The sequence below is a fragment of the Nicotiana tabacum genome, chromosome 20, assembly GCF_000715075.1.
Source record: "Nicotiana tabacum cultivar K326 chromosome 20, ASM71507v2, whole genome shotgun sequence".
Classification (NCBI taxonomy): Eukaryota; Viridiplantae; Streptophyta; class Magnoliopsida; order Solanales; family Solanaceae; genus Nicotiana; species Nicotiana tabacum.
In genome coordinates this window covers 38,429,232-38,455,157 of record NC_134099.1, presented here as the reverse complement: position 1 = coordinate 38,455,157, position 25,926 = coordinate 38,429,232, and the positions used below count along the sequence as shown (strand labels likewise).

The 25,926-nt window shown below is 36.3% G+C and overlaps 2 protein-coding genes across 2 annotated transcripts; one reads left to right on the top strand and one right to left on the bottom strand.

Moving 5' to 3' along the window:
* On the top strand, positions 1–20,059 carry LOC107790516 (AP-1 complex subunit gamma-2). Its single transcript, XM_075240504.1, has 18 exons — positions 1–365; positions 6,625–6,927; positions 7,193–7,334; positions 7,753–7,926; positions 8,149–8,328; positions 9,287–9,441; positions 10,101–10,191; positions 10,488–10,651; positions 10,942–10,996; positions 12,515–12,637; positions 12,728–12,823; positions 13,634–13,761; positions 14,360–14,464; positions 14,559–14,818; positions 17,997–18,245; positions 18,325–18,506; positions 19,139–19,243; positions 19,536–20,059. Exons 1-18 carry the CDS (start codon positions 334–336, stop codon positions 19,629–19,631), a joined length of 2,640 nt encoding a protein of 879 aa, XP_075096605.1. The 5' UTR covers positions 1–333; the 3' UTR covers positions 19,632–20,059.
* Positions 20,060–22,457: 2,398 nt separating this feature from the next.
* Positions 22,458–24,316, bottom strand: LOC107790517 (RING-H2 finger protein ATL46-like). Its single transcript, XM_016612450.2, has one exon. It carries the CDS (start codon positions 23,744–23,746, stop codon positions 22,745–22,747), a length of 1,002 nt encoding a protein of 333 aa, XP_016467936.1. The 5' UTR covers positions 23,747–24,316; the 3' UTR covers positions 22,458–22,744.
* Between the last annotated feature and the right edge of the window lie 1,610 nt (positions 24,317–25,926).

Below are 25,926 nucleotides of genomic sequence, written 5' to 3'. Positions count from 1 at the left end.
ATATATATATATATATGTATTTCCACTCTGTAATACGTTCTTTCTGTCTCCCTCCCTCCCGTTCTTGTTCTTATTTTTCCATTTCCAGATCCAAACCTCTGCCAAGAACCCCACTGAATTCCTTCTCAGATCCTTCAATTTTCATCTCCAATCCAAAAATTTTCCTTTCATCTCACTGAATTTTTTTCAATTTTATTGAGCTGTAATGGCGGGAGCCTAAAAACTCCATTTATTATTGCGGGGTTGATCAAGTTGGAGAGAAAACAAAACAGTTAAAAGAATCTATACACTTTCTGGATCTGATCCATATATTTCTCTGCAATTTCACCAATCATGAATCCCTTTTCCTCCGGCACGCGTCTTAGGTACCAACACCCCCCCCCCCGAACACCCCACATTCAAACTCCCTATTCTTGTATTTGTTATTGGATTAAGTTTGCACATTTTTATCTGGTTCATTGTTATTTTGATGAATTAAGATGATTTAAATAGAGTAACATGGTCAGTGAGGATTCATATAGCTGACCCAAACTTGTTTTAGACTAATATTTAATTGTTGTTGTTGTTATTATAATAGTGTTGATATTTGTCTGTTTTTATTTTTGTTTTTGAGTTTCGTCGAAAGTTGCTTTTGAGTATTGGAATGAAAGGGGTTCAAATGGAGGGAAATGGGTATTGAGGATTCATATTGTATAATTCTAGCTAGTGTGGGATTGCAGGATGGTTGCTGTGTAAAAGTATTGGTTTGTTAGTAATGGTTGATAGATATTTTCGGGTTTGATGGTCTCACCTAGCTATAGATATTGGTGAGAATATGTTTTAGACTTTGCACTTTTATGGTCTTATGCTTTCTAGGAGTGCTTTAACCTTTTCCGAGATATTTACGATTAGAAAATATACATAACTTCTAGTACTTAATATTTGTATGTGCTTATTATTGGCATGAGATGATTTAAATGGAGTAACATGGTCAGTGAGGATTCAAATAGCCGAACCGAACTTGTTTGGGACTGCAACAATTGCTCATCAGGAAAGGTCTCATTGATCACACCTCCCTCAGTCACATGATTCTGAGTTTCCGACCTAGACATTGGATCAACCACTTGATTCTCTATTCCTTTACGGTCTCAGATCTCCAAGTCAATTTCATGCAGGAGTAAAACCAACAAATTAGCCTCGGTTTAGCATCTTTTTTTTTCTCCAAATAAATACACGATTGCTAAATAGTATGTGTAGACGATGACTTTGGTGCCAACCAAGTAAGCTCGAAATTTATCAAATGCCTAAACTACAACAAGCAACTCCTTTTCGGTCACAGTATAATTGATTTGTGCAGAAGTAAGAGTTTTGCTTGCGTAGTAAATGGAGTGAAACACTTCGTTCCTCATTTGGCCCAACACGATTCCAATTGCACCACCGTTGGCATCACACATTAGCTCAAATGACTCATTCCAGTCCGGAGCCACTATAATTGGTGCACTCACTAACTTCTGTTTCAGCTCCTCGAATGCCTTCAGACAAGCATCGTCGAACTTGAGAGACACATCCTTTTCTAACAACTTGCACAATGGGGATGAAATTTTTGAGAAATCCTTAATGAATCGACGATAGAAACCTGCATGTCCTAGAAAATTTCGGACTCCTTTCATGGAAATTGGTGGTGGCAACTTTTCAATTGCTTCCACCTTAGCCTTGTCAACTTCCAACCCGTCTTTGGACACCTTGTGCCCCAACACTATGCCTTCGCACCATAAAATGACACTTCTCCCAGTTCAACACAAGATTAGTCTCCTCACACCTAGCAAACACTTTAACAAGATTGGTTAAACATTCATAAAAAAAAGGGACCAAACATAGAAAAATCATCGATAGAGACCTCAATAAATCGTTCCACAATATCGGTGAAAATTGCCATCATACACCTTTGAAAAGTCCGAGGTGCATTGCATAACGCGACTGGGTATTCTCTTAAATGCACAAGTGCCATGCAAGCATGTAAAAGTGGTGTTCTCTTGATTCTCCGGGGCAATAGCAATTTGATTATACTCCGAGTAGCCATCGAGGAAACAATAGTATTCCTGTCAGGCTAACCTGTCAAGCATTTGATTAAAAAAGGGAAGGGGGAAGTGATCTTTACGTGTAGCATTATTCAACTTTCTGTAGTCTATGCATATTTGCTAACCAATTGCTGTTCTAGTTGGGATTAATTCATTTTGTCCTTTCATTACAACAGTCATACCTCTCTTTTTAAGTACACATTGGACAAAGCTTACCCACTTATGTTGGAGATAAGAAATACAACACCTGCGTCGAGCCACTAATCACATATTTTCTTACCACCTGTTTCATGATCGAACTTAGGCGGCGCTGATGTTCCACGCTAGGCTTATGTCCTTCTTCCATGAATATTTTGTGCATGCGGGGCTAATACCCTTTATGTCAAACATTGTCCATCCAATGGGGTGTTTGTGCTCCCTTAGCACCCTCAACAACATCTCTTCCTGCAAGTTAGACAACAACAACAACAACAAACCTAGCTTAATCTCATATGTGGGATCTGGGGAGGATAGAGTGTACGCAGCCTTACCCCTACCCTATAAAGGCTGAAAGGTTGTTTCCGATATACCCTCGGCTTAAGGAACAAAAATAAAGCAACAAGCAATATCAGCAGTAATGTAATAAGGTAATGGAAGCGAGTGATATAACAAGTAATAAAGAACTAAGAATAAAAGAATACAAGAATAGTACTAGTACTACTGGTAAGCCTAGGAGAAACTCACAACTACCTGTCAACCTATCACCTTAATCCTCGACCTCCACACCTTCCTATTGTGACTTGCGAGTCATGTCCCCGATTAGGTGAAGCAATAACATGTCCTGCCTAATCATCTTTCCCCAATACTTCTTTGGCCTACCCCTGCCCTTCCTCAAGCCCGCCATAGTCAACCTCTCTCACCTCCTGAAAGGGACATCTATGTCTCTCTTTTTCACATGTCCAAACCATCGCAACCTCGATTCCCATAGCTTGTCTTCCACAGAGGCCACTCCTACCTTATCCCTAATAACTTCATTCCTAATCTCGTCTTTCCTGGTATGTCCGCTCATCCATCTCAACATTCTCATTTCAACTACTTTCATCTTCTGGACATGAGACTTCTTGACGGGCCAACACTCAGCTCTATACAACATAGTTGGTCTAGTAGAAGTAAAATGCAGTAACATATATACATTTATTGGACTTTGCAAAACTATCCTGTTTAAAGAGTGATGAATTAAGAAAATATGAAAGATGGCCAGAGTATAGATTTATTAACTATTCTACAACAACTTAAAAGAAACTAAGTAGAGACAAAGAAAATATAAATCACACGAGTGAAAAGATATTAACCAAGTTGGGACTGAAGAATAAAGTCTATAGAAGATTAAATATTCAAAATGATAAATCTAAATCATACGAAAGGAAACATATTCAATACATTATAGTTTGCTACTCATAATCGTTAGAGTACTTTGTGTCTTTCTAGTGAATATGCTAAAAATAATTTAGTTTCAGTAGGAGCAGCATAATAGGTATGAGAATTAGGATTTTGAGTTTAATTACTTGTTGGCTTGTAACCGTTTTCATAATTCTAAAGGCCAAAAGAAAAATTTAATGCTTTATTATTTTTAAACTTATATATATATATATATATATATATATATATATATATTTTCCACATGTAAATTTATTCGGTACGGTTTAGTATTTTTTCGATTTATTTTAATAAAATAAAAAACCAACTCTAATTATTGGTACGGTTATAAATTTATATAATACACCCTTAGATCTAACCACCATCCTGTAGAATTTGCCTTTTAAGTCTAGGCGGCGCATTCTTATCGCATAACACCCCCGAACCTAGCCTCCATCTCATCCACCCCACTTTAATGCGGTGAGTAACATCCTCATCAATGTCCCTGTCGCCTTGGATTATAGACCCAAGATACTTGATACTATCTCTTTTGGGAATGACTTGAGTATCACTCTTCACTTCCCAAATATGCATAATGAGATGAGAGGGTAAGGGTTTAAGATCCAATTTCGGAGCCTCCTCAACGGAAGGCTTGGGTGGGGCACCACTCAACCTATCTAGAGGCTCAAATTTTGGTTCATCTCTAATGTACTCACATAATGCATCCAGAATGTGTATCATCTCCTCAACCTGTTCTTTTCCATGTGATTGAACAATATCAGTTTTTTTTCTAGTGCATCATCTTTAAATGCACTCATCTAGGGCTGTGCATAATTTGGTAAATACCGAATTACTGTACTGAAACAAAATATTTTGGTATTTGGCATTCGATATTTTGATATTCGGTATGGTATTTGGTTTAAGTTTTAAAAAAAAATGGTATTAGGTATGATATTTGGTATTTTAAAATGAAATACCGAAATACCGATATCATACCGAAATATATATTATATTACACAAAAACACATATTATTAATTATAACATAAATATAAAAAATCTAAAATTTTACTTTCCTTTATTCTCTAAGTTCATCAGTTAACTCTAAGCAAGTAACAAGACATTTCTAAGCAAGTAACAAGACATTTCTCTAAGTTTTCTCTCGCTAGGTTGGTATTTGTTGGTTTTGGATAAAACTTTTGTTAACAAACATTTTTAGTTTTGTACTTTTGAGTACTTTAATTAAGAATATTACCGTCTATGACTCTATGCACTAGTTAGTATTCAAACCGAATAAACCGAAGTTACCGAACCGAATAAACTGAAACCGAAAGGAGAAAAATCGAACCATACCGAATTTAATTAGGTACGGTATTGGTATAGCATTTTAAGAAACCGAATACCGAACCGAAATGTCTAAATACCGTACCGTACCGACCGACGAACACCCCTAACTCATCCCCAGGGCTGGCTCGTCTACTTTCACTACAGAAATTATAGCAAGAAAAGCCATTGACTTCAATTGCTTACTACTCCAAGCCTCCATTAACTACTTCAATTGCTTACTACTCCAAGCCTCCATTAACTTTGCCTCTTTAGCAGATGCATCTCTCTGTAAGGCATTGAGTTGATCTCTGTGTTCCCTCTCCATCCTTTGAAGAAAAGCCATTTCCTTCACGTAAACACCTCATCGTTTCTTCTATTTCCTTCATTTCCCTCCTTTTTCTGCCCTTCTCTGACTCTAGTTGTTGCTCCAGCCGGTTCAGCCTCCATGCTTTGCCTCCTTCTTATGCTGTACCCAGTTTTGTTTTCCTTCTTACAGCTCTTTGCAATACTGGATTAAGGTACCCAGTTGCTGAATCGAATAGAATCAATCTTGTCAAACCCAAATCCGAGTGAACCACCTCATCCAAATGTAACACCGATTCAAAGTGTGCAAGGGCGAGAGTAACAGAAGGGGATAAATCAGAAGATGATGAAGTTAAAGATGATATCCACAGTGGAGAACAGATGAAGGTGGTGAAGTAGTGGTGGAATTCACCGGTTCATTCACAGCCACTGGACTTGAAGATAGAGCTGGTGGCAGTTCAAGATTTGGCATGATATATGGATGGCAAAAGCAAGGGGGGTTGAAATTTGAAAAGCAAAGATCTCTGGCTGCACGTATTTCTCTGCAAAAGTCTCCAATATGTGATTGTACTTCCCTCAGATTCCTCCTTGCAGTGACCCACTACCGAAGACAGCAGGAACAGAAGGCGGGTCAGTGTATTCTTGAGTCTTGACGTTGCGGGGATTTCTGAAGCTGTTTAATCAGTTTTTCTTTGAGAACTTCAATCACTTGCCTAATTTTTAGCAGTATGACAAGGGACTTCAGTGGAAATTTTCTTACTTGTTGTCCTGCTTTGCTTGAAGGCAGATGACAAGATTTTGTTCTTCGGGATTTAAAGATCCCTTCTTGATCCCAGGTTTCAAGTAGTTTTTCCAGTGTTCAAGGCAAGATTTTGGCTCCCTGTCAGGAGTTTTTCTCATATTTAGAAATGATATTCCGTTCTTTGGGTTAATATTGCTTCATGTAGGCACGAAGTAGTGCAGCTTCTTCTGGCCGCCACCTTTGACTCTCCTTCATCTCCAAGCCGTAACAATGTCTGCTAGTGCTACAGTCTTCCACAACCCCAAATGGCTTAATACATAATTTATTGTTTATGCATTTACTTCTAAAGCTAAGGTTCATGTATAGTTTCAGTTAAAGAGTGGCACTTGTGACACTTTTATACCCCTGAAGCAGCATTGGTGCTTTGCAAATTATCTGTACCAGAATATTTTTTTTTCTTTTTTTTTTCTGTTGCATAAGATAAAAAATTTTAAAGGGCGAGGTGGTTCAACCATATAAAACATCTTAAGCTCTTCCAGAGGGAGCATTCACAGGTTGTGAACTGCCTCAATTACTCTATTTGTCTGCTTTGAGAAGTTTGATATTTTTCGTTTCTGACAATCCCATTTGAATCCCTTTTAAACTCACTACCACAGAAAGAAATGTGGTGTGGTTAACAAGTTTCCCTGTCAGACTTTAATTATGTCAACTTATGATGTCATGAGATAATAAGAGCTTATAATAGAAGATTCCTGAAAAAAGCCTACAATAGAAAATTATATGCGCTTATTGGTCTAATGCAGGGACATGATTCGGGCTATCCGTGCTTGCAAAACTGCAGCAGAGGAGCGTGGTGTAGTAAGAAAAGATTGTGCTGCTATTAGAGCTGCAATCAGTGAAAATGATCAAGATTATAGACATCGTAATATTGCGAAGCTAATGTTCATTCACATGCTGGGTTACCCCACACACTTTGGTCAAATGGAATGCTTGAAGCTGATTGCTTCTCCAGGATTTCCAGAGAAAAGAATAGGATATCTTGGCCTAATGTTGTTGCTTGACGAAAGACAAGAAGTTCTAATGTTGGTTACCAATTCTATAAAGCAGTATCCTTTTCTTGTGTTTCACTATTTCCTCTTCAAAAGATGTCTCTTTATATGTGCACTCGAACCAGATTAAAGGGCATAATTAAGAAAGAGATACTGGTGAAGGTCTTTTTCTTTTACCTTTTCTTTTTCTTTTTTCCCCAAAGCACTTTCAGTTGATTAGGCTATTGCTCTTTGATTTGTACAACTTTTAAAGGTAATAGCTATTGTCGCTCAGTTTATTCCAAATTCTCAGTTACATTCAGATACCTTAACTTTTGAATAGAGATCTTAACCACACTAACCAATATATTGTTGGACTTGCTCTTTGTGCCCTGGGGAATATTGGTTCTGCAGAAATGGCTCGTGACCTTGCACCAGAAGTTGAAAGGTTGTTAAAGTTTAGAGATCCTAATATCCGAAAGAAGGTAAGTCTCTTAAGAAAAGGAGCTGCTTATTAGCATTTCTTCTCCTTATATCATTGTGCATTTATGTATTTCTTTCCACAATCAACTTATTTAAGGTTTTCATGTGAACTCTATACTTGGACCCTCATTGTTGTTGTTGGCTCTGTCATTTTCTCTATGGGTATTCACTTAATCATGCATTTGTTGTTTACACCAAACGCACTTCCAAATACCCTTTTTCAACTTTAGCTTCCGATACTCTTTCAGTCTTTCTTTTCTACTTCAACCAACCAAATATTGCCCAAATGCCTCTTTAAAGTCTTTTGATTTTTCTCATGACATGAGTATTTGACTCAGTAGAAATTTGATGTTTCTTTTGTGCTCTCTCGCAAATGGTTGCTTTTTATCAGTGTATTCACTCTACTTTGCTCTACTGTAGGCAGCGCTTTGCTCTATAAGAATTATAAGGAAGGTCCCCGATCTCGCTGAAAATTTTATAAACCCTGCAGCAGCCTTGTTAAGTGAGAAACACCATGGAGTTCTCATTACAGGCGTCCAGCTTTGTATAGATCTATGTAAAATTAGTACGGAGGCTCTTGAATATTTCAGAAAGGTAAGTCGACCGTTCATTTAAAGGATGTAATCAAAGAGCTTCATTCCTATTGTACTTCTTCCAGCCTCCTTTTAACTAAAACAGGATTAGTGTAAGCTGCACCTACACATGCTGGAGTAGATATTTGAAATTTGATAAAGTCAAGAATCAAAAACTTTACCTTCTATTTGATGTGGCATTCATATTGTTTTTAATTTTTCTTTTTTCCATGTGTGGTTCTAGAAATGCACAGATGGTTTAGTCAAAATTCTGAAGGATCTCACAAACAGTCCATATGCGCCTGAGTATGACGTTTCTGGCATTACAGATCCTTTCCTCCATATAAGATTGCTTAGGCTCTTGTGTGCTTTGGGACAAGATGATGCCAATGCCAGTGATGCTATGAATGATATTCTCGCTCAGGTTGTGCCTCTTTGCGTCTTGATGTGTATCATATCATGGAGTTGTTAGATCTTGAAGTTTTCTAAATGCTTTCCTGCTAGTGATTTTTGTCAATGCTTTGGCAGTGCATCACTTAACTCTTGCCCTTAGCATAGATGAAATTTAATTAACAGTTTACTCTATGATTACAGAAGCAAGAGTATGGTTAGTTTGTGCACTGTGTAGTTTAGGTTTGGAATTGTCTTTTTTGGTAAATAAATCTAGTCTTTTTTGTTTATCTTTTCGTATTCTTCTACGTGCAATATTGACTGGCAGAATTATACTCCTCTCAGTTTGGGCTTAGCTTCACTTCTTTTGAAACTTTGCCACGGCAAAGGCTTCATGTGGTCCTTGGCCCGGAAATATCTGAATACATTTAGGTGCCGTTTGCTTCAAAATTTTGAAAAACTTGTTTTGAATCCCCTGCCCCCCCCTTCCCCCCCCCCCCCCAAAAAAAAAAAAAAAAAAAATTGTTAAAACTTAAAACTGTGTTTCAACCAAACACCAAGAAGGCAAAAAATTGTAATTTATGCAAAAACTGTAAAACTTTTCTTTTTGGTCTTTGGTTGAAAACAACTTTTGCAAAAAAATGTTTTGGTTGAAACTCTTCAAATTTTTGAAGCAAACGCCTTACTTGCTTGTTGTGGAGATCTAATGAAGTTTTCTCAAAGAGGCTTGTATTTAAAACATGCAACAAAGTGAGAATATTCACAACAATAAGTGTGTGCCTGAATGGGTCTACGAGCTTATGCAACACAGTAAGGAGAATCTTTTTTTTTTCCACTTCAAGTGCTTGTTCTCTGCTTACTATCACGGTACAATCATATCAATTGTATTTTATGAGTAAGTAGCAGTTTCTCTGGTCGTATTTCAACCCTTAAGAAGGTTATACTGTATGATGAAATATAGATTTTCCTAACAAGTCTGAAATCTTCTCTAGGTGGCAACAAAAACCGAATCAAACAAAAATGCAGGCAATGCTATTCTTTATGAATGTGTTGCAACCATTATGAGCGTTGAAGATAATGGCGGTTTGAGGGTACTTGCTATTAATATTCTGGGAAGATTTTTGTCCAACCGTGATAACAATATCAGGTTATTCTCAATCTTCTATTTTTGCATATTTCACCGGCAATATGTTGGGGTTATCTTATCTGGTGACTTTGTCTTTTGGGTCCTGGTGTGATGACCAGTGGTGTCATACACTTGAGAAATTGCTTAACCAAAGAAAAATTCAGTTATAAACAGCCTCTACATTCAATATGCACTTCTGTGTCCAAACTCTATTAATCTCGTATGTATTTAGCAATTAAGTGGTTTATACTATGCTTCTACTTGTTGTGTGCCTTCAATCTATTGGGTATTCTTATACTATAGTTGTCCAGGTGTTAATGGTTATTAGAAATTCTATTGTCTCTTTGAACCCCTTGTTTATTGTGATTGTGATATACAGGTTTTTCTTTTGGGTGAGAAAATACATGTGGCTGTTCACTGCTTATATTTGCAGAATTTGGTGCCGTGACAGATCTTTGGCATGCCCCTAAGTCTGCACCACATGCTAAATACAGTCGCCTGTTTATTTCTTTGCTTTTGCCCTTTTCTTTTGAGGCTATAGAAAGGAGGGGATTCTTTCCTAGTCACTTCTCTGTATGATTCTTGTACTGTTAGATATATCTGTGTGATAGTCTGTTGCTATTTGTCTTGTTAGCATGGGTTCTTTTTTAATCTTAGTGAGTGAGGTCCAATTATTTCAGATATGTTGCACTGAACATGTTGATGAAAGCTCTGGCTGTAGATAGTCAAGCAGTGCAGAGGCATCGGGCAACAATTTTGGAATGTGTGAAGGTATTTGACCTTTACCATCTATTCTTTCTAATAGTTTTTCCACTTCGTCGTACTCATTGTTCTTTCCCTTTGACATGTGAACTACCTCTGTTCAAATATTTCTAGAGCATAAGCTGTAAATGATACCCCGACTAGCCGGATCATGTAATAGCTTGTGCTTCCACAGATTGATAATGGCATTTCTACTTGTCAGATTATGTGGCTTCTTCAGTTAAACTAGCATATTAGGAAATACTATTCGCTGATGTTCCACTTATATCAAACATACAGCAACTTGTGCCTTGTTCAATTTTCAGGATACCGATCCATCGATTCGTAAAAGAGCCGTTGAACTTGTGTATCTCTTAGTAAACGAGAGCAATGTGAAGCCTATGACGAAGGAGTTAATTGAATATCTAGAAGCAAGTGATCCGGAGTTTAGGGGAGATCTCACTGCCAAAATCTGTTCGATTGTGGAGAAGTAAGTGAACACTGAAAATGTTTGTGGGAACTATGATTTTGATTCTGAGAATTCACAGAGTGCATCTGCTTTTACTGTTAGTGAGGGAGGATAGATGTGTTTTTTTGTCCCTTCATTTGTTATTTTCATGTTTTTGTTTCTCTTGATTGTTCTGGTTGCGTCCCCAGGAGAAGCGGGGATTCATGTGTTGTAATATTATTAGATAACTTTCCCAAACAACTGCATTGTTTGTTCTCTTCCAAGGCATCTTCAAATGCATCTCCAACTTACAACTGCTTATGGTACTCCAGGTTCTCACCAGAGAAAATTTGGTACATCGATCAGATGCTTAAGGTTCTCCCTGAGGTATGCATACTTTGATAGATTTCATTGTATTATGATCTTTCTGTTTGAGTTTAAGACTATTAGTAGGCCATATGGTCTTTCTGTTAATTAGGAAACATAAGTTTTATTTAAAACTCTACAACTCCCACTCACATGAGGGCCTAATCTTTTCTTGGGGCAAGCACTGGAAATACCTTTTACATGGGTGGCATCAACTAGACTTGAATTCAGATATATACTTACTTGAATCACATGTTGAATAGTCACTGCCTCGTCTAAAAGCTTGAGTTGTTATTTGTGGGTTTGGGGGGGGGGGAGCATTTTTTGGGTTCTCTGCAACATCCTCTAGATCATGATTCTATGTAATCAAATATCATGTAATGTTACTTGAAATGCTTATTAGCTGTATCCTCACACCTAGATCCAACATTTTATGTTTATCCCTATACCTTAATTTTAAAGGATTTGAGAAATACAACAACAATAACAAGCCTAGTATAATCCCACATAGTGGGGTCTGAAAATCTGACTAACAATTCAAAGAAGAAAAAAAGGAAGAAGTTTTCAGAAAATATGACTAACCATTCAATTCAATTTAAGAAACATCGGAAAATCTGACTGACCATCCCAAGAAAAAGGCTTTGGAAAATCTGACCTTATACACACCCATGCCTTACACTATGTCCTGGTAGCGTAGGAGAAGCTTACACTTCTAGAAATGTTTATAGTTGTACTAGTATTCATTCCAAGTGTAGACGATTATGTGCAAGGTGATCTATTCTTTTCCTTTTTATTTATGAAATTTTCAATCTTTTCTGCACAAATCTGCAATCTTTGCACAGAGGTATGTCGAAATTATGTTACTGTAAAGTGAAAAGGTTGCGTGTTGTCTTGGTGCTTGGTAGTTATCCAGGTAATCTGTTTGGTTGGTAGACTGTCTTCATTTAAAATGTGTGAGTAATCTTTTTGGTTGGTAAACCGTATTCACATAAAATGCATCAGTATCCTTTTGGTTGGTAGACTGCCTTCACATAAAATGCCTCAATATGTAGGAATAGTAATTCATCAGTATATAGGTTATGTTGCATTACAGTTAGGATATTTCTCATGGAAGGGTAATGTTTAAGATACTCTTTATAAATGCATATCTTTATTGTGGAGGAACCATAGTAGTTACAATTGTTAATCAGTTACAGCCTAAATCAAATACCCACATATGGCCAAGGTGTTTCTTTCACTTAAATTAGTACTTGAAGAGAAATATCATCTTGGTCCTAATGGCTATAATCATTCTGCATTAAGCTTTTATAGAACCAAACTCAAAATCAAAGGGATGTAAATATGATTGCTCATGTATGTGTTTATACTCCTAGCTGTAGTTTGGTCACAACATGTTTGGAGATTTCTCATTGTAAAAGTTTGTGATGTATCAGACTATGCGTGTCAAAGAGCCACATTTGATCCCTGTTCCTGTTTTGATGGATGTATTCTTTCTTTTGTTTTTTCTTAAAGAGTACTAATATGTCTTCTATCCAATAGGCTGGAAATTATGTGAAGGATGAGGTGTGGCATTCTCTGATTGTGGTGATAACAAATGCTTCTAACCTCCATGGTTATGCAGTACGGTCGTTATACAGAGCAGTGCAAGCAGCAGGGGAACAGGTACTTCAAGAATTGCCTAGATCTCCTATTTCCTTTTTTCCCCTTTTGTTCCTTATTGTTTCTTACAATTTGATGATCTTTTCTTGTTAGGAAACTCTCGTTCGAGTTGCGGTTTGGTGCATTGGAGAATATGGTGACATGTTAGTAAATAACGCTGGAAGGCTTGATATTGAAGAACCACTGACAGTGAGTTCATGCTTTCGAAGAATTACTCTTTTAAGTACTAATTTTGATCTCTGTATTTCCATTACATTTTTGTCCTTAATAATTCTGCATCATATTCCTTGGGTTGCCAGCCTCTGATTTATTTTCTTGCATAATCTAAATGAAGTGTCTCACATTATGAGATGTGTGGTAGGCACGCGTTATGAGTTCAATTCTTGACGGATGAGCCAAATTTGGTTTATCTACCAAGTATTGAAGTCGGAACAACAAACTTCTTGGTTATGGAAAGAAAAAAAGTATTATGCGAAGCTTCCTTCTCCTACAAACCCTCAAACCTAACATTTGTTCATTTGCTTAAGGTGTTTCTTCGGGATTCTACAACTTCCACAAATTCCAGTATTGTTTCATTCTCTTAATGAACTATAACACATAAATTCTTATCGTATATCTATATAATGTGGTGCTATTAATGCAATTATAAATCTTGGAAAAACTCGACTCCACGCATGTTGACGCGAAGCTAAGGTTGATTAACTATGAAGAATAATTTTTGTTATGTGCAGATTCAGATGCACTCAACAAAGTAAAGAAGTGATACTAGTTTATAGTTTGATTTGAACTGTAAACAACAATATTATCACCTCAATCCCATAGCAGTTGGGGTCAGCTACATGAATCCTCATGGTCCATTTTGCTCCTGACTTGAACTATGTTTCATTAAAAGAAAACCATGAAGATTATTGGAGTTTGCCACATGCCATCATCAGTTTTAATCATTTCTGCATAGAAATTGTTTACTTCTAGGTTCTCTGATATAGTTCTTTGGAGCAGGTAACAGAATCTGATGCAGTGGATGTTGTGGAGACTTCCATTAAGAGCCATTCATTTGATCTCACTACTCGGGCGATGTGTTTGATTGCTTTGTTAAAGCTGTCGAGTCGCTTTCCATCTTGTTCACAGTATGTGTTCTTAGGCGCTTGGTTACTCCGTCCATGCATTCACAGTTACTTATACGTAGCTGACAAACTACTGTCGAATTAATACTACACATATTCAGTTATTCAGTTGAATATCGTTTTGCATGTTGACTCTATTGTATTTTCTGTCATGTTACACTTTATGAAATTCTCTTTCCATTACGGGACATAACACCAAGTTTGACACACTTCTAATAATAGAAAAAACTGCTAGCGTAGCTAAAGGAAAAGGCTATGGTGATAGATCCCGAAGAAGATACCCTTGCTCACACCTTAGCTGAACTCAAAACGAAAAGTCATTGCACCTTTAGCCGTTTGGAAGGACTCCCTAGTCATTCCTTGTTTAGAGAAAGCTGTACAATCATTGAAAACATCGGGAAATACGATTACTAAAAGTGAGCAGTCTAACATATGCAGTCCACAAGATCACAACTTGCTCTACCATTATCCCACATGTCTCCATTTTTACCTGTTTAATCTGTTTTTAAGATGATGCATTAAGCCTCTCAAAGAGTAAGAAACTGATAAAATGAGTTCTTCAGGATAAGTGAGTAATCTGTAAATATCTGATTTGGTGTAGGCGGATAAATGACATCATTGTTCAGTACAAAGGCAGCTTTGTGCTTGAACTGCAGCAGAGAGCTATTGAATTTAACTCAGTAATTGAGAGGCATCAGAATATCAGGTTTGTTTGATTCCATTTAAAAGGTTGCTCGATGCCTCTACTTTTGTTATAGCTCTCTCATAGGGGTTTCTGGATCATGGATGTATTTTTTCAGGCCTTCACTTGTTGAAAGAATGCCAGTTCTTGATGAAGCAACCTACAGTGGAAGGAAGGCTGGCTCTTTGCCAGCAGCTGGATCAACATCTCAAGGAGTATCAGTTAATCTTCCAAATGGAGTTGCCAAGCCTAGTGCTGCCCCTCTTGTTGACTTACTTGATCTTAGTTCAGATGATGTCCCTGCACCTAGTTCTTCTGGTGGAGACTTTCTTCAGGATCTTCTTGGTGTTGATCTGGCGCCAGTGTCTTCACAATCAGGTTAGTGTTGCTATGTTCCATTGCATGAATATGTTTGCCTGATTTGTTATTCTGATTTTCCTCATATTCTCATCTTTCCCCTGTATAGCATTTAAATGTGTATCCTTTGACCATTCTTACCACAAAAAGAACCATTGTTTAAGGAAGCTGTTCCGACACCACCGTCACTTTTTTTTTTTTAAAAAAAAAAGAAAAACCATTGTTTAGCCACTTGAATCAGCATGTCTATGAAGACAAATATTGAAAATAAAGTTATTTAATACTCTCTCCGTTTCAATTTAGATGAGTTAGTTTGACTTGGCACAAAGTTTATGAAAAAATAAGAAGAAGACTTTTGAAACATGTGGTCCTAAAAGCTTAAGGGGCAAAAGCTTGATGGGGCCATAGCATTTGTGTGGCTATAAAAGCTTCTCATTAAGGGTAAAGTGGGTAAATGAAAAGTTTAAAGTTAAATTATTTCCAAATATAAAAGTGTATCATTTTTTGGAACGTACTAATAAGGAAAGTGTGTCATTTAAATTGAAACGGAGGGAGTATTTTTTATTTGAGCAGGCGGAGATCTTGGAACCACAATCCATTGCTAAAAAGAATTTCCACGTGTTTGGTCCTATAAAAAGAGTTGGGTCTACATGTGAGAGGGCGTGTTGAAGACCTAGTATAAATAAATAGAAGTGTTCCCCCTCACACAATTTAAGATTTCGGATGAGGTGGTCAAACAATTCAAAAGGAACATGTGAGGGTTACAAATCGGCTTTTTTTGGAGAACAGAATAAAGAAAAAGTTGGGTGAAGAAAAAGAGGGCCTAACCTGAATATTTACTTATTATAATTAACATAAAATTTACTAAAAGTTGCTTTCAAGGGAAGTGGACAATATTTGGGATTGACCGAAAAGGAAAGTCGGAGTTCTTTCAGGAACAAGGGACTAACTAGCTTTTCTCAGATAGATCCTGTTGTTATCTTTTAGTTGACTCAAGTTCTAGCAAGTCAAGCCCGCTAGTTTTATGTGTGAAATTTGCAATTGGCATGAACTTATCCATTTTACTTTCCCTTTTTCATTTACTTTGTTGTGCTCTGGTAAGTGGCTGCCAACCGCTAGCTTTTTGGTCCACTTGGGCTGGCTTAGTAGTGGTTTAACATCCAAATGCTATCTCTCCTTGGCTTCTTTTGCAAATACTTGGTGCCTCATTAAGTAGGCAAGTTAGAGTTGGAAACTGCACATGATTCGTGATAGATTCACCATTTACTTAGGGTTGTTGGTTGACATGTTTGTTATGTGGGAATTATACAGGCGGCATTGTTTATGCGTGAATAATGAAAGAATTATTATTATCTTTTTTTTAATAACCGAGAAATTACTTAGGGTTGCTGGGTTCACATGTTAGTTATGCGGGGATTATAGTGCAGGCATTGTTTATGCGTGAGTAATGAAGGAATTATTATTATTATCTTTCTTTAATGACCGAGAAATCTGTAGCCTTCGAAACTCGGGGATGATAGGCATGCGCCTCTATCTTTCTCCATTTAAATACCTTAGTTAGTTCACTTGGAGCTAGGGGTTGTTCTAGCAGTTCAGATTGGATATGAAAATTTATGTTTGGATTTTCAGTTTTCCGGTCCAAGAAATTACAATCCAAGTTCTATCCAAATAAGTTCGGATTGGATCGGTTTTTTTATGTTCGATTTTGGATTAATCGGTTTAGTTATTTCAGATTTTCGGTTTTGAGCCTATAAGTTGAGCTTCTTCTTGTTACAAAAATGAACATTCAAATAAAGTATTCATTTTAAGTTGCCTTAACAATTCCTCATTTCCACCACAATCATACATATTAAATATTTATGCAAGCAATAATACAATTATCAAGGAAATTCCTGGTAATACAATTATCAAGCAATATTACTAATTCTCAAGCCTTAATGCTTCTATTTTGAGAATGAAAATAGAAGCATTAAGGTTTGAGAATTAGTAGGATATTGAACTTAGCATTGGGTAGGGGCTAAATATTCGGATTTTTGGATCCCAAATCCAAAATCCGAAGTTTTCAAAAATTAAATCCGAATTCCAATCGTAATCCAAAAATCCAAAATATTCGGATTTCAGTTATGCCCAAACTTCCTACCCCTACTTGGCGCAATGCTCAAACACGTGACCGAAGACACAAGTCCCTCAATCTTTGCCAACCCCCAGGGGCTATAATGAAGGGATTATTGTGCGGTGATTAATATTATGGGGGTTGTTATTTGGTAATTAATAATGAAGTGATTGTTATGCAAGGATTACTTACTTTAAGGACATTTTTGTCTTTAATGAATTTAATCCCCACTTTGCTAATAAACGTATTCTTATTCCACATTCTATTCCATATTAAATTATACATAGATTCGCACCTGCATAACTTAATGCAGTATTATTTAATACAAAAACTGCATATAATTATGCAGGAACTATTTTTTCTTATACAACCAACCAAACGCTGCATAAGTTATGTGGAGATTATTCTTATCCTTTTAACCAAACCTACTATTATCTTATGGAGGATTTTATGTTGGTATTATTTTTTATTTCCTTCCAAACAAGCAACCTCTTAATGTTTCTTATAAATTTATATCTTGGACTTGTGGGAACTAGAAAAATATTTCTGTCCTTGGGAACTAGAAAAAAGATTTTTGGTCCTTCCTCATGTACTAGTGATTTTCATGTAAGATCTGAAGGGCATAGATGTAAATGTTTAATGAACATATAAGAATAACAAGCACTTGGAATTATTGTTTACGAAGTCAAATTGTGTCGTGGAAAAGCTTTGCTAGTAACTTGTAGGACAGAGCACAATAATTTGGATCACTGAATGTTAATGTTTAGCAAGTTGATTTGTGTGAGAAAAAATTTTGCTAGTAAATTGTGGAAACAGGAGCACAATTCCTGAGTTTAGATTCCAGATTTGGGATGCTTTGTGTTTCAGACTGTACTTCCTACGCGATATCTTTGATCAAAAGTTAGGGTAGTATTAAAGTTCTACTTTAAATTTTTTATTCTACCCTAAAACTAGATTTAGGCAATCCCACCAACTTGTTTTGCCCAAGAACATCACCAGTAAAAAAGGAAAGAGAAGGGGAGAACGGAAAGGTGAATGGATTTGCACGAGCTTGAAATTATTCTCATTCTGCTCTTTGAATTTCAGGTACAAATCAGGCTCAAAAGAGTGGCACCGATGTTTTACTGGATCTTCTGTCAATTGGAACACCACCTGCTAATAGCAGACCATCTACAACTCAGGTGTCGCCCTCCAATGTTGACATTAGAAGTCCGTTGGATCTATTAGATAGATTGTCTTCACCTTCGGCTCCTTCAGTGCAAGTCTCGCCTACAGCTGGAAGTTCTCCTATGTTGGATTTATTGAATGGGTTCCCTTCCAGTCCATCAATTCCTGGTATGGTCTCTATTCTATGCTTTAAACTTGGGTACAGTCTAAAGCTTCTTCAAAGTTGACACTTTTTTACTTTTCTCAGTTACAGAAGGCAATGGTCCAGCGTATCCATCAATAGTTGCATTTGATAGTAGCTCGTTAAAATTAACGTTCAACTTCTCAAAGCAGCCTGGAAACCCTCATACAACACTTATTGAAGCTAGTTTTACAAACAAGTCACAAGAAGTTCTCACAAACTTTATTTTCCAAGCAGCAGTACCAAAGGTAATTGTATTTTTTTTATTTAAAAATTCTTTCTTTTACTCGGAAAGGGGAGTTGGCATAGAAGGATTGGTTTGTGATTAGCCCATTAATTTCCCCTCTTGAGCCTTGCATCTTCTGTGATGATTCTAAATCATTTGTTTGGCAAAAATCATTTTAATAGCCTGTTTGGCCAAAAGTGTTTTTTTTTTCTTTTCTCAAAGTTAAGATATTTGGCCAAGCTTTTAGAAAGTGCTTTTGAGTAGAAGCAGAAATATTGTGACTTATTCCCAAAAGCACTTTTTTGAAAAGCACTTTTAAGAAAAATACATTTAGAAGCACTTTTTGAAAGCTTGACCAAACAATAATTGCTACTCAAAAATATTTTTTCAAATTAATTAGCCAAACACAAACTGCTTCTCACCAAAAATACTTTTTTGGAAAAGTACTTTTCAAAATAAGCTGATCTTAGAAGCTTGTCCAAACAGGCTTTGTCATTCATAGAGTAATTTTTTCATTTTTGCTTACCTATTGCTTCATCTATTGCAACTGTCACATATAATTATTTACTTGGATTAACTTTACTCGGTCTAATTTGAAGTCATGTACCATGTTCATCATCTGTCAACTATGCTTATTTCGTCATTTTGGTGCAGTTTCTTCAACTGCACTTGGATCCAGCAAGTGGTAATACGCTACCTGCAAATGGTAATGGATCAATCACGCAAAAGTTGAAAATCACAAACAGCCAACATGGCAAGGTATGTGATCTCTGATTCCTTTTAATGGATATCTTTCATACATTTGATGTCTGATCACCTTCTAGCAATTTGCACGATCATTCTTTTCCAAACCTGACTGTAAAATAAGCACTTTTTCCACATGCTCTATTATTATTGCAATATGTATGCACATCCGTCATCCACGGCTTTTTGGAGCACTGTAATACATTTTTCAAGTGCAGGTTTATAGCTGACCTTACTATTTATAGCCTGTGAACATTGTCAACCTTACTGCAGTTTTGGTTTTTCTAATATTTTCCTGTTTCCCCAGAAATCCCTTGTCATGCGCATACGGATAGCTTATAAGGTGAATAATAAAGATGTATTAGAGGAAGGCCAAGTCAACAATTTTCCTCGTGATTTGTGAGGTTGAATGGCCCTAGAAGAGGATGATTTGCGAGAGCTTACATTATTAATCAGTACGCGGAGGCTTCAGCTCATTGTTTGTATTGTTCTGGGAGATGTAGCATGTGCTAGTCGGATTTCAAGTAGCTTCGCTCCTCAAAGTCCTCCTCCTTTCCTTCCTTCAAAGATAGCCAGTGTACATTATGATCTGATAAACCCAAGTATGCCATTGTGGAAGTCGAATTTTGCCTTTGAGGCACATACACAGGAGACCTTGTTGGACTCCTTGTTAAAAGTTTTGATATATGTAAGTCTCATTTTTTTTCTAGATTTTTGAGTAATCACATTCAAGAATTGTAATATAGGTTGAGTTGGGACCTTGGCTATATTTTAGACATTTCTTTTTTGAGTTATATAAAATGCGTTGTTTTTACTTTATCCATCATCAAAGATATGCTGCTCCACATGTAACTGGGATACATTTTGTTTTTGGTGTGAGGTTTCTCAATTTGTCGTACCTTCTTATTCTCTTCTTTATATTCTTGGTTCTACTTGGTTTCAGTTACGTCTCGCTTACCACCCTTATTATACGTAAACAACAGAGTTTACCTATGGAGTTTCGTGGCAAACTGTGTTGCTTGGGCAAAAAATATATTGCACATGTGTAGGATGCTCCAAATATTATGAAAATTTAAAATTCCACACGTACACGGTGGCACTTTTAGAAGATCCGAGCAATATAGGTGAAAAATGGGAGTAGGAAAGGTAGAGTGAAAGTCTATCCAGTTATTATGTTGGAGAAGTTTCAATTGAGAATGATGCAACAATCTCAGGAAAAAAAAGCATATCAATTATTGATTCCACTATCTGGTGGGCACAATAACATAAAGTGAGTTACCATATTGGATGTTTAAACCGTGGAAATGACAGCAGATAGTCATTTTTAAGCATGTTGTTTAAAATATATCCATCGTTTACAAATGTATTTAAAGATTAGTCAATTTTTCTCAAACTTAAAGACACGATATCCTAAAGTTTAAACTTCAAAGTTCAAACTTCAGGACCGTGTCCTAAAATTCGAAAATTGTGTCTAGAAGTTCAAATTATATGTCCTTAATATTCAGGATACTTAGTCCTAAAGTTTGGGTATAATCTTTAAATACATTGTAAATTGTAAATATATTTTAAATAGCGGATTTAAAAGTGATTATTGTTGTACTTCACCAAACCAATAGGTGTTTACAAAACAAAAAGAAATGAAGGTCCAAGAAGCTAGCGATTAGGATTCGAACTCGTGCAATACAGTTAGATTTGTAATATATTGGTCAGTGAACTGCACCCTTTAGACAAATAGAGTGCCATTTTATGCTTATTTATAACTTTCTTCATTATTTGGAACAGTTTGTTGTAATCTTTCATTTGGTTTCTTTCTTTAATTTAATATCCTAATGAACTGTCCATAAAGAACAGTTAGTTGTTCCATTCGTCATATTGTAGTTTATGATCTGTCCTACCTACAATTATTTGTAAGTTCAAAACACTGTTAAGTTGTCAACTTTGAACTTATATGTGTTAAAATACAACCCTGACCTATTAAAAACAGTGGAGTGGGTAGCTTAATGGACAAAATAATTAGGACTTAGGAGTGTGTTCATGTTTTTCAATAGGTCAGCACCCCACATAGTTTTCTTGTAATTTAGTGCAACAGCAATATAAGGAAGACTTGAATGTCCCCACAGCTTGGAAACCATCCAATTCATAACTAAAGTCTCCCACATCACTTTTCACTGCTCCCACCATTATCAGAAGCTCCATCATGTGCCTTGCTGAAGAAAATATTTTGTGGGGCTACTACCAATTTCTATAAATTTAATCAATTGGGAGAGGAAAATTGTCATTTACTAGAGCATTAGTAGGTCCTGCTACTGCTTTTGTATTCCTACTTTTTTGTTTTTTTTGGGGTTGGGGTTGGGTGGGGGGTGGTGGGGGGTTAGGGGAGGCAGGATTATATCACAAGATTTATAAGTTAATATTACATGATACGAGCGAGGCTTGCTCAAATAGTAAAAATCTTGCTCAAATGGTAAAATGCCTCGCTCATCAATCGATATGTTGAGGATTGAACTATGCTGATAATAAGTGAGAATATTACTGATCTCTCGAGGTAGGGTGATGAATTAATTAAAAAAAACAAGATAAGTGTACACCAATCTTGATTACTAGTGGGTGTAAGAATTGATTATAGATCAAGAATCATACACTTCAACCATGTTTTAAGTAGGAGGAGCTTGACATTAATAGAGTATATGCTCTTCACATTTTCAGCCATAGGTTAAAAGAAATAGAATTTATTAGCCTAAGGGTCAGATTTAATCAGCAATTGTTGTCCTTGTGGCATTATTCAAATACCATAGAGCTTCAAATGAGACAAAAAAGGATAATACCGGCAATTGGATTTGAAACTGTGGAGAATCTTTTGGGAGACACAAACAGGATTATTAAAATAGGAAGGAAGAGTCCCAAGAGTTGATCTAGGTTTATTTTTTCTTGAGATTGCAGCATTTAAATGAGTTTGAAAAATGTCACTGCAGGAATTATATTAATCAAATATTTAAACTTTTTAGCAACCCCAAGTGGTCCCTTGAAGCATAAGAAGTCTAGAGGTAATATTTTCAAACCATGAGTTAGCAGGAAAAGAACTTTCTCAAATCTTGGGTGAATTTTATGGGATTCTAATAGAAAAAAGATAAAGTGGAACATGTTATCCTTCTTCCACAAAAGTGGAAATTGGAAAGAAGCATCATTCAAAGCAGAAAAGCAGAAAAGTGGAAAAAAGGAAAAAGCAAAAGCACCAAAAGAACTTATGACAACTGAATAATCAAATAAATTTAATTAACCAAACTACAAGGCAATTGAAGAAAGGAAAAAGAAAAAGATTGTATACTATTTTCAAATAGAAGGGAGCCTTGGCGACACGCTAAAAGTTGTACGTTGAACAAGAGATTACAGGTTCAAGATGCGGAAAAAGTCTCTTGTATGAATTTGGGGTGTACATCAAACCCAATGCAGTCCGGCCCTTCCCCGAACCCCTTCATAGTGGGAGCCTAGTCGTCGGGCTACCTCTTTATACTATCTTCAAACAGGTTGAGATCTATGATGATCAGACCATGGCAAACTTACATTGTCAACAGAATTATGAAATTTATCCTTCTTGGACCAAAGCCAGATCTTGGAAACAGAAAAACTCTCCCCTCTATTTCCAAGATTTAACCTTTTCCCATAATTATCCCCATCATTTGCAGAATTTCCATTTTGTCCACTTTTCCCTTTCACAATTCCCCTCAGTTGATGACCACCACCATCTACACCATGATTTTTAGCACTATTGGGACACAATGCAACTTGCAATTCTGAATCAGCCACCACATACTGAAAAGATCCCATTGAAAAACACCTTCTTGAATCCAAATTACTATTACTAGTCTCTCCCATTTCCCTTTTCCCAATTTCAAGAATACCATTATTTGTATTCTTGAATTTTCCAAGTCTAACAGAAAACACCCTTCTTGAACTGATCTTACTATCAATATCCTCATGTAATTTTGGACCAGGAGAAACACCAACACCAACAACACTTCCATTTTCATCTCTTGTTGTATCATCAAAGTAAAAGATTGGATTTTCAATACAAAAACCAGGTGTAAAAAGACTCCCTCTACAAAGTGGACAAGTGGAATTTGACAAAAGCCATGTATCTATACAACTTATATGAAAAGCATGACTACATAAAGGGAGCAGCCTTAACTTATCTTGTTCTGAGAATTCACAAAGACAAACAGCACAATCAAATGGTTCTTTTAAACCCATTATATCTTTATATAAAAACACAGGGAGTGCATCAATAAAGGACTGATCTAAACCTGAATCATGTAGATTAAAAAGCTGTTGTAATTGCCTTTGATAGGAACCAGAATCAGACATTTCAGGGTCTCTAGTAGATTGTGAAGAAAACCTATGTTTCATTAAATACCTAACTAGCAAATGTAAAATACCAGAAATAAAGAATATGATAGCTAATATTACTATGATAAAAAGAACAGCTGGGCTAATTTTATTTCCAGATGAAGATGATGACATTTTTTTTGGCACTTGAACATAGGAACTAAAAAGACAGTATTTTGCTCATACCTTATTTCATTTGTTGAAGAAAAGCATATAGTAGTACTGATGGCACAAAGACAAAGCCAGCTAATATATTTGAGGAGTACAAGAAATAGACCCACCCCACATTTCTTTACATTTATAGGAAACCCAATACCCAAAAATGCTCAAGAAAGAGAGAAAATGATAAAATCTTGAGCTGGATTTGTTTGGAAACAGACCACTTTGCAGAAATTGAATTGAAGAGGAATTGATATTTTTTTTACGTTACCTTATTGTTCTAGTAGCAGAAGCTAATTTGTTAATTTTGTCAGATGGCCAGATGCTGCAAAAAGGAAAAAGAAACTGGAGTAATTAAATGGGATGATGGTACTTTGAGAGTACTAAGTAGCTTCCAAAAATAGGTCAAAAGCTTCAAAGAACACCCTAGACTAGACCCCTTAGGGGATTTATTTAATTTTGAACAAATTAAATAAAACAGAGAAGCAAAAGATTTAGAGTATCCTTTTCTGAAAATACGCTTTTACCCTCCCTATTAGGTTTTTGGGCTAGGGGGGAATCTGTTGTATTTCTTCTTCTCAATGAATGTTGTTTGGCAATTAAGCTTGAAAACTGGCTTAGTTATGCAATAGTTGGGTGGGTGCTACATGGCCCAATAAGGAATTGTAGAATTAACTTCAGCACAGGGAACGAATCAAAGACTTTGGAATTACATACACACACACCCCATGCACGCCTCATCACCAATGACAATGTTAGAGTTGTACATCGACCTACTAATGCTAAAATAAACTCATGTACTGGTATGAGGTATAAGTGGATATAGTGCTGGTATAAAATTTAATATCATCTTAATATTTCGTTTGGTTAGTAAACCTGGTATATGTTATTCCGAAATTAAAATTAGTACCGGAATAACTTATACCTTTAGAGGGTGGGGTAATTAGTGCCGGGATAGCTAATACCTTCTTTTTAGAAATTATGCAATTGTCATTTTTAATACAACATACCAAATAATGGATAAAATACAATACAAGTATAACTAATCCCAACATAACTTATCCCAACATAAGCCGTATCCAAACCAAACGACCCCTAAATTATTTGCAATAACATTGTAACGATCAAACCAGTACTGTAGTCGTTGAGGGCCAATGGTCTACAGTAGCGAAGCCAAGATTTTCACTAAGGGGTGTCAAAATTTAAAGAAATAAATACACAAAAAGTCAAAGAGATATAATACATAGTATATATACATAAAAGAATAATTTTACTTACCTAAACAATGTACTTTTTCAGCGAAGGAGTATCAGTTGAAACTCTTTAGAGCTATGTAACTTCGCCACCGGTGACGGAGGTAAAATGGTGACTGATTATAAGTATCATGAGAATAAGAACTGGTAATGAAGTGAAGGTGGCTTTCAAGTGGTAGTTTTTAGAGTGAAAAATCAATTGCCATGGTGGTGATCAATTTAAAGACATGGGGATGATACAACAACAACAACAACAATAACTATCCAGTATAATCTCACAAGTGGAGTCTGGGGAGGGTAGGATATACACAACCTTACCCCTATTCTGGAAGGGCAAAAGGACTGTTTCCGATAGACCCTCGGCTAACAGTCTATGGGGATGATTGAGAAAAATGATTGTAAATCTGGATTACTTCGCAAATTTTAGGGCAAATCTAGACCATTTCACACAGCTAAGGGGAGATTTAATTATTTTCCTAGTGAAAATGTGTACGTGTTGAAACGCAACAACAACAATAATAACAACAACAAAAAACCTAGTTTAATCTCATAAATGGGGTCTGGGGAGGGTAGTGTGTATGCAGACCTTACCCCTACCTCATAGAGATAGATATGCTATTTTCGATAGATCCTCGGCTCAAGAAATAACAACAACAATAACTACCCAGTAAAATCCCACATAGTGGGGTCTGGGGAGAGTAATGTGTACGCAGACCTTACCCCTGCCCCGATAGGGCAGAGAGGCTGTTTCCGATAGACCCTAGGCTGGCTCAAGAAACAATGGATATAAATTAAGCAACCAAGTAGCAAAGAATAGAAACAACAATGTAATATGGTAATGGGCTCGAATGTCACAACATGTAATAATAAAGAACTATGAATAAGAAATTACAAAAATAGTCC

Bases quoted from the DNA above. Each gene is read 5' to 3' on its own strand.
- LOC107790516 (XM_075240504.1), top strand. From the start codon at position 334: ATGAATCCCTTTTCCTCCGGCACGCGTCTTAG. The intron at 366-6,624 runs GTACCAACACCC...GGTCTAATGCAG, and splicing joins TCCTCCGGCACGCGTCTTAG to GGACATGATTCGGGCTATCC. The intron at 8,329-9,286 runs GTTGTGCCTCTT...AATCTTCTCTAG, and splicing joins TGAATGATATTCTCGCTCAG to GTGGCAACAAAAACCGAATC.
- LOC107790517 (XM_016612450.2), bottom strand. From the start codon at position 23,746: ATGTCATCATCTTCATCTGGAAATAAAATTAGCCCAGCTGTTCTTTTT.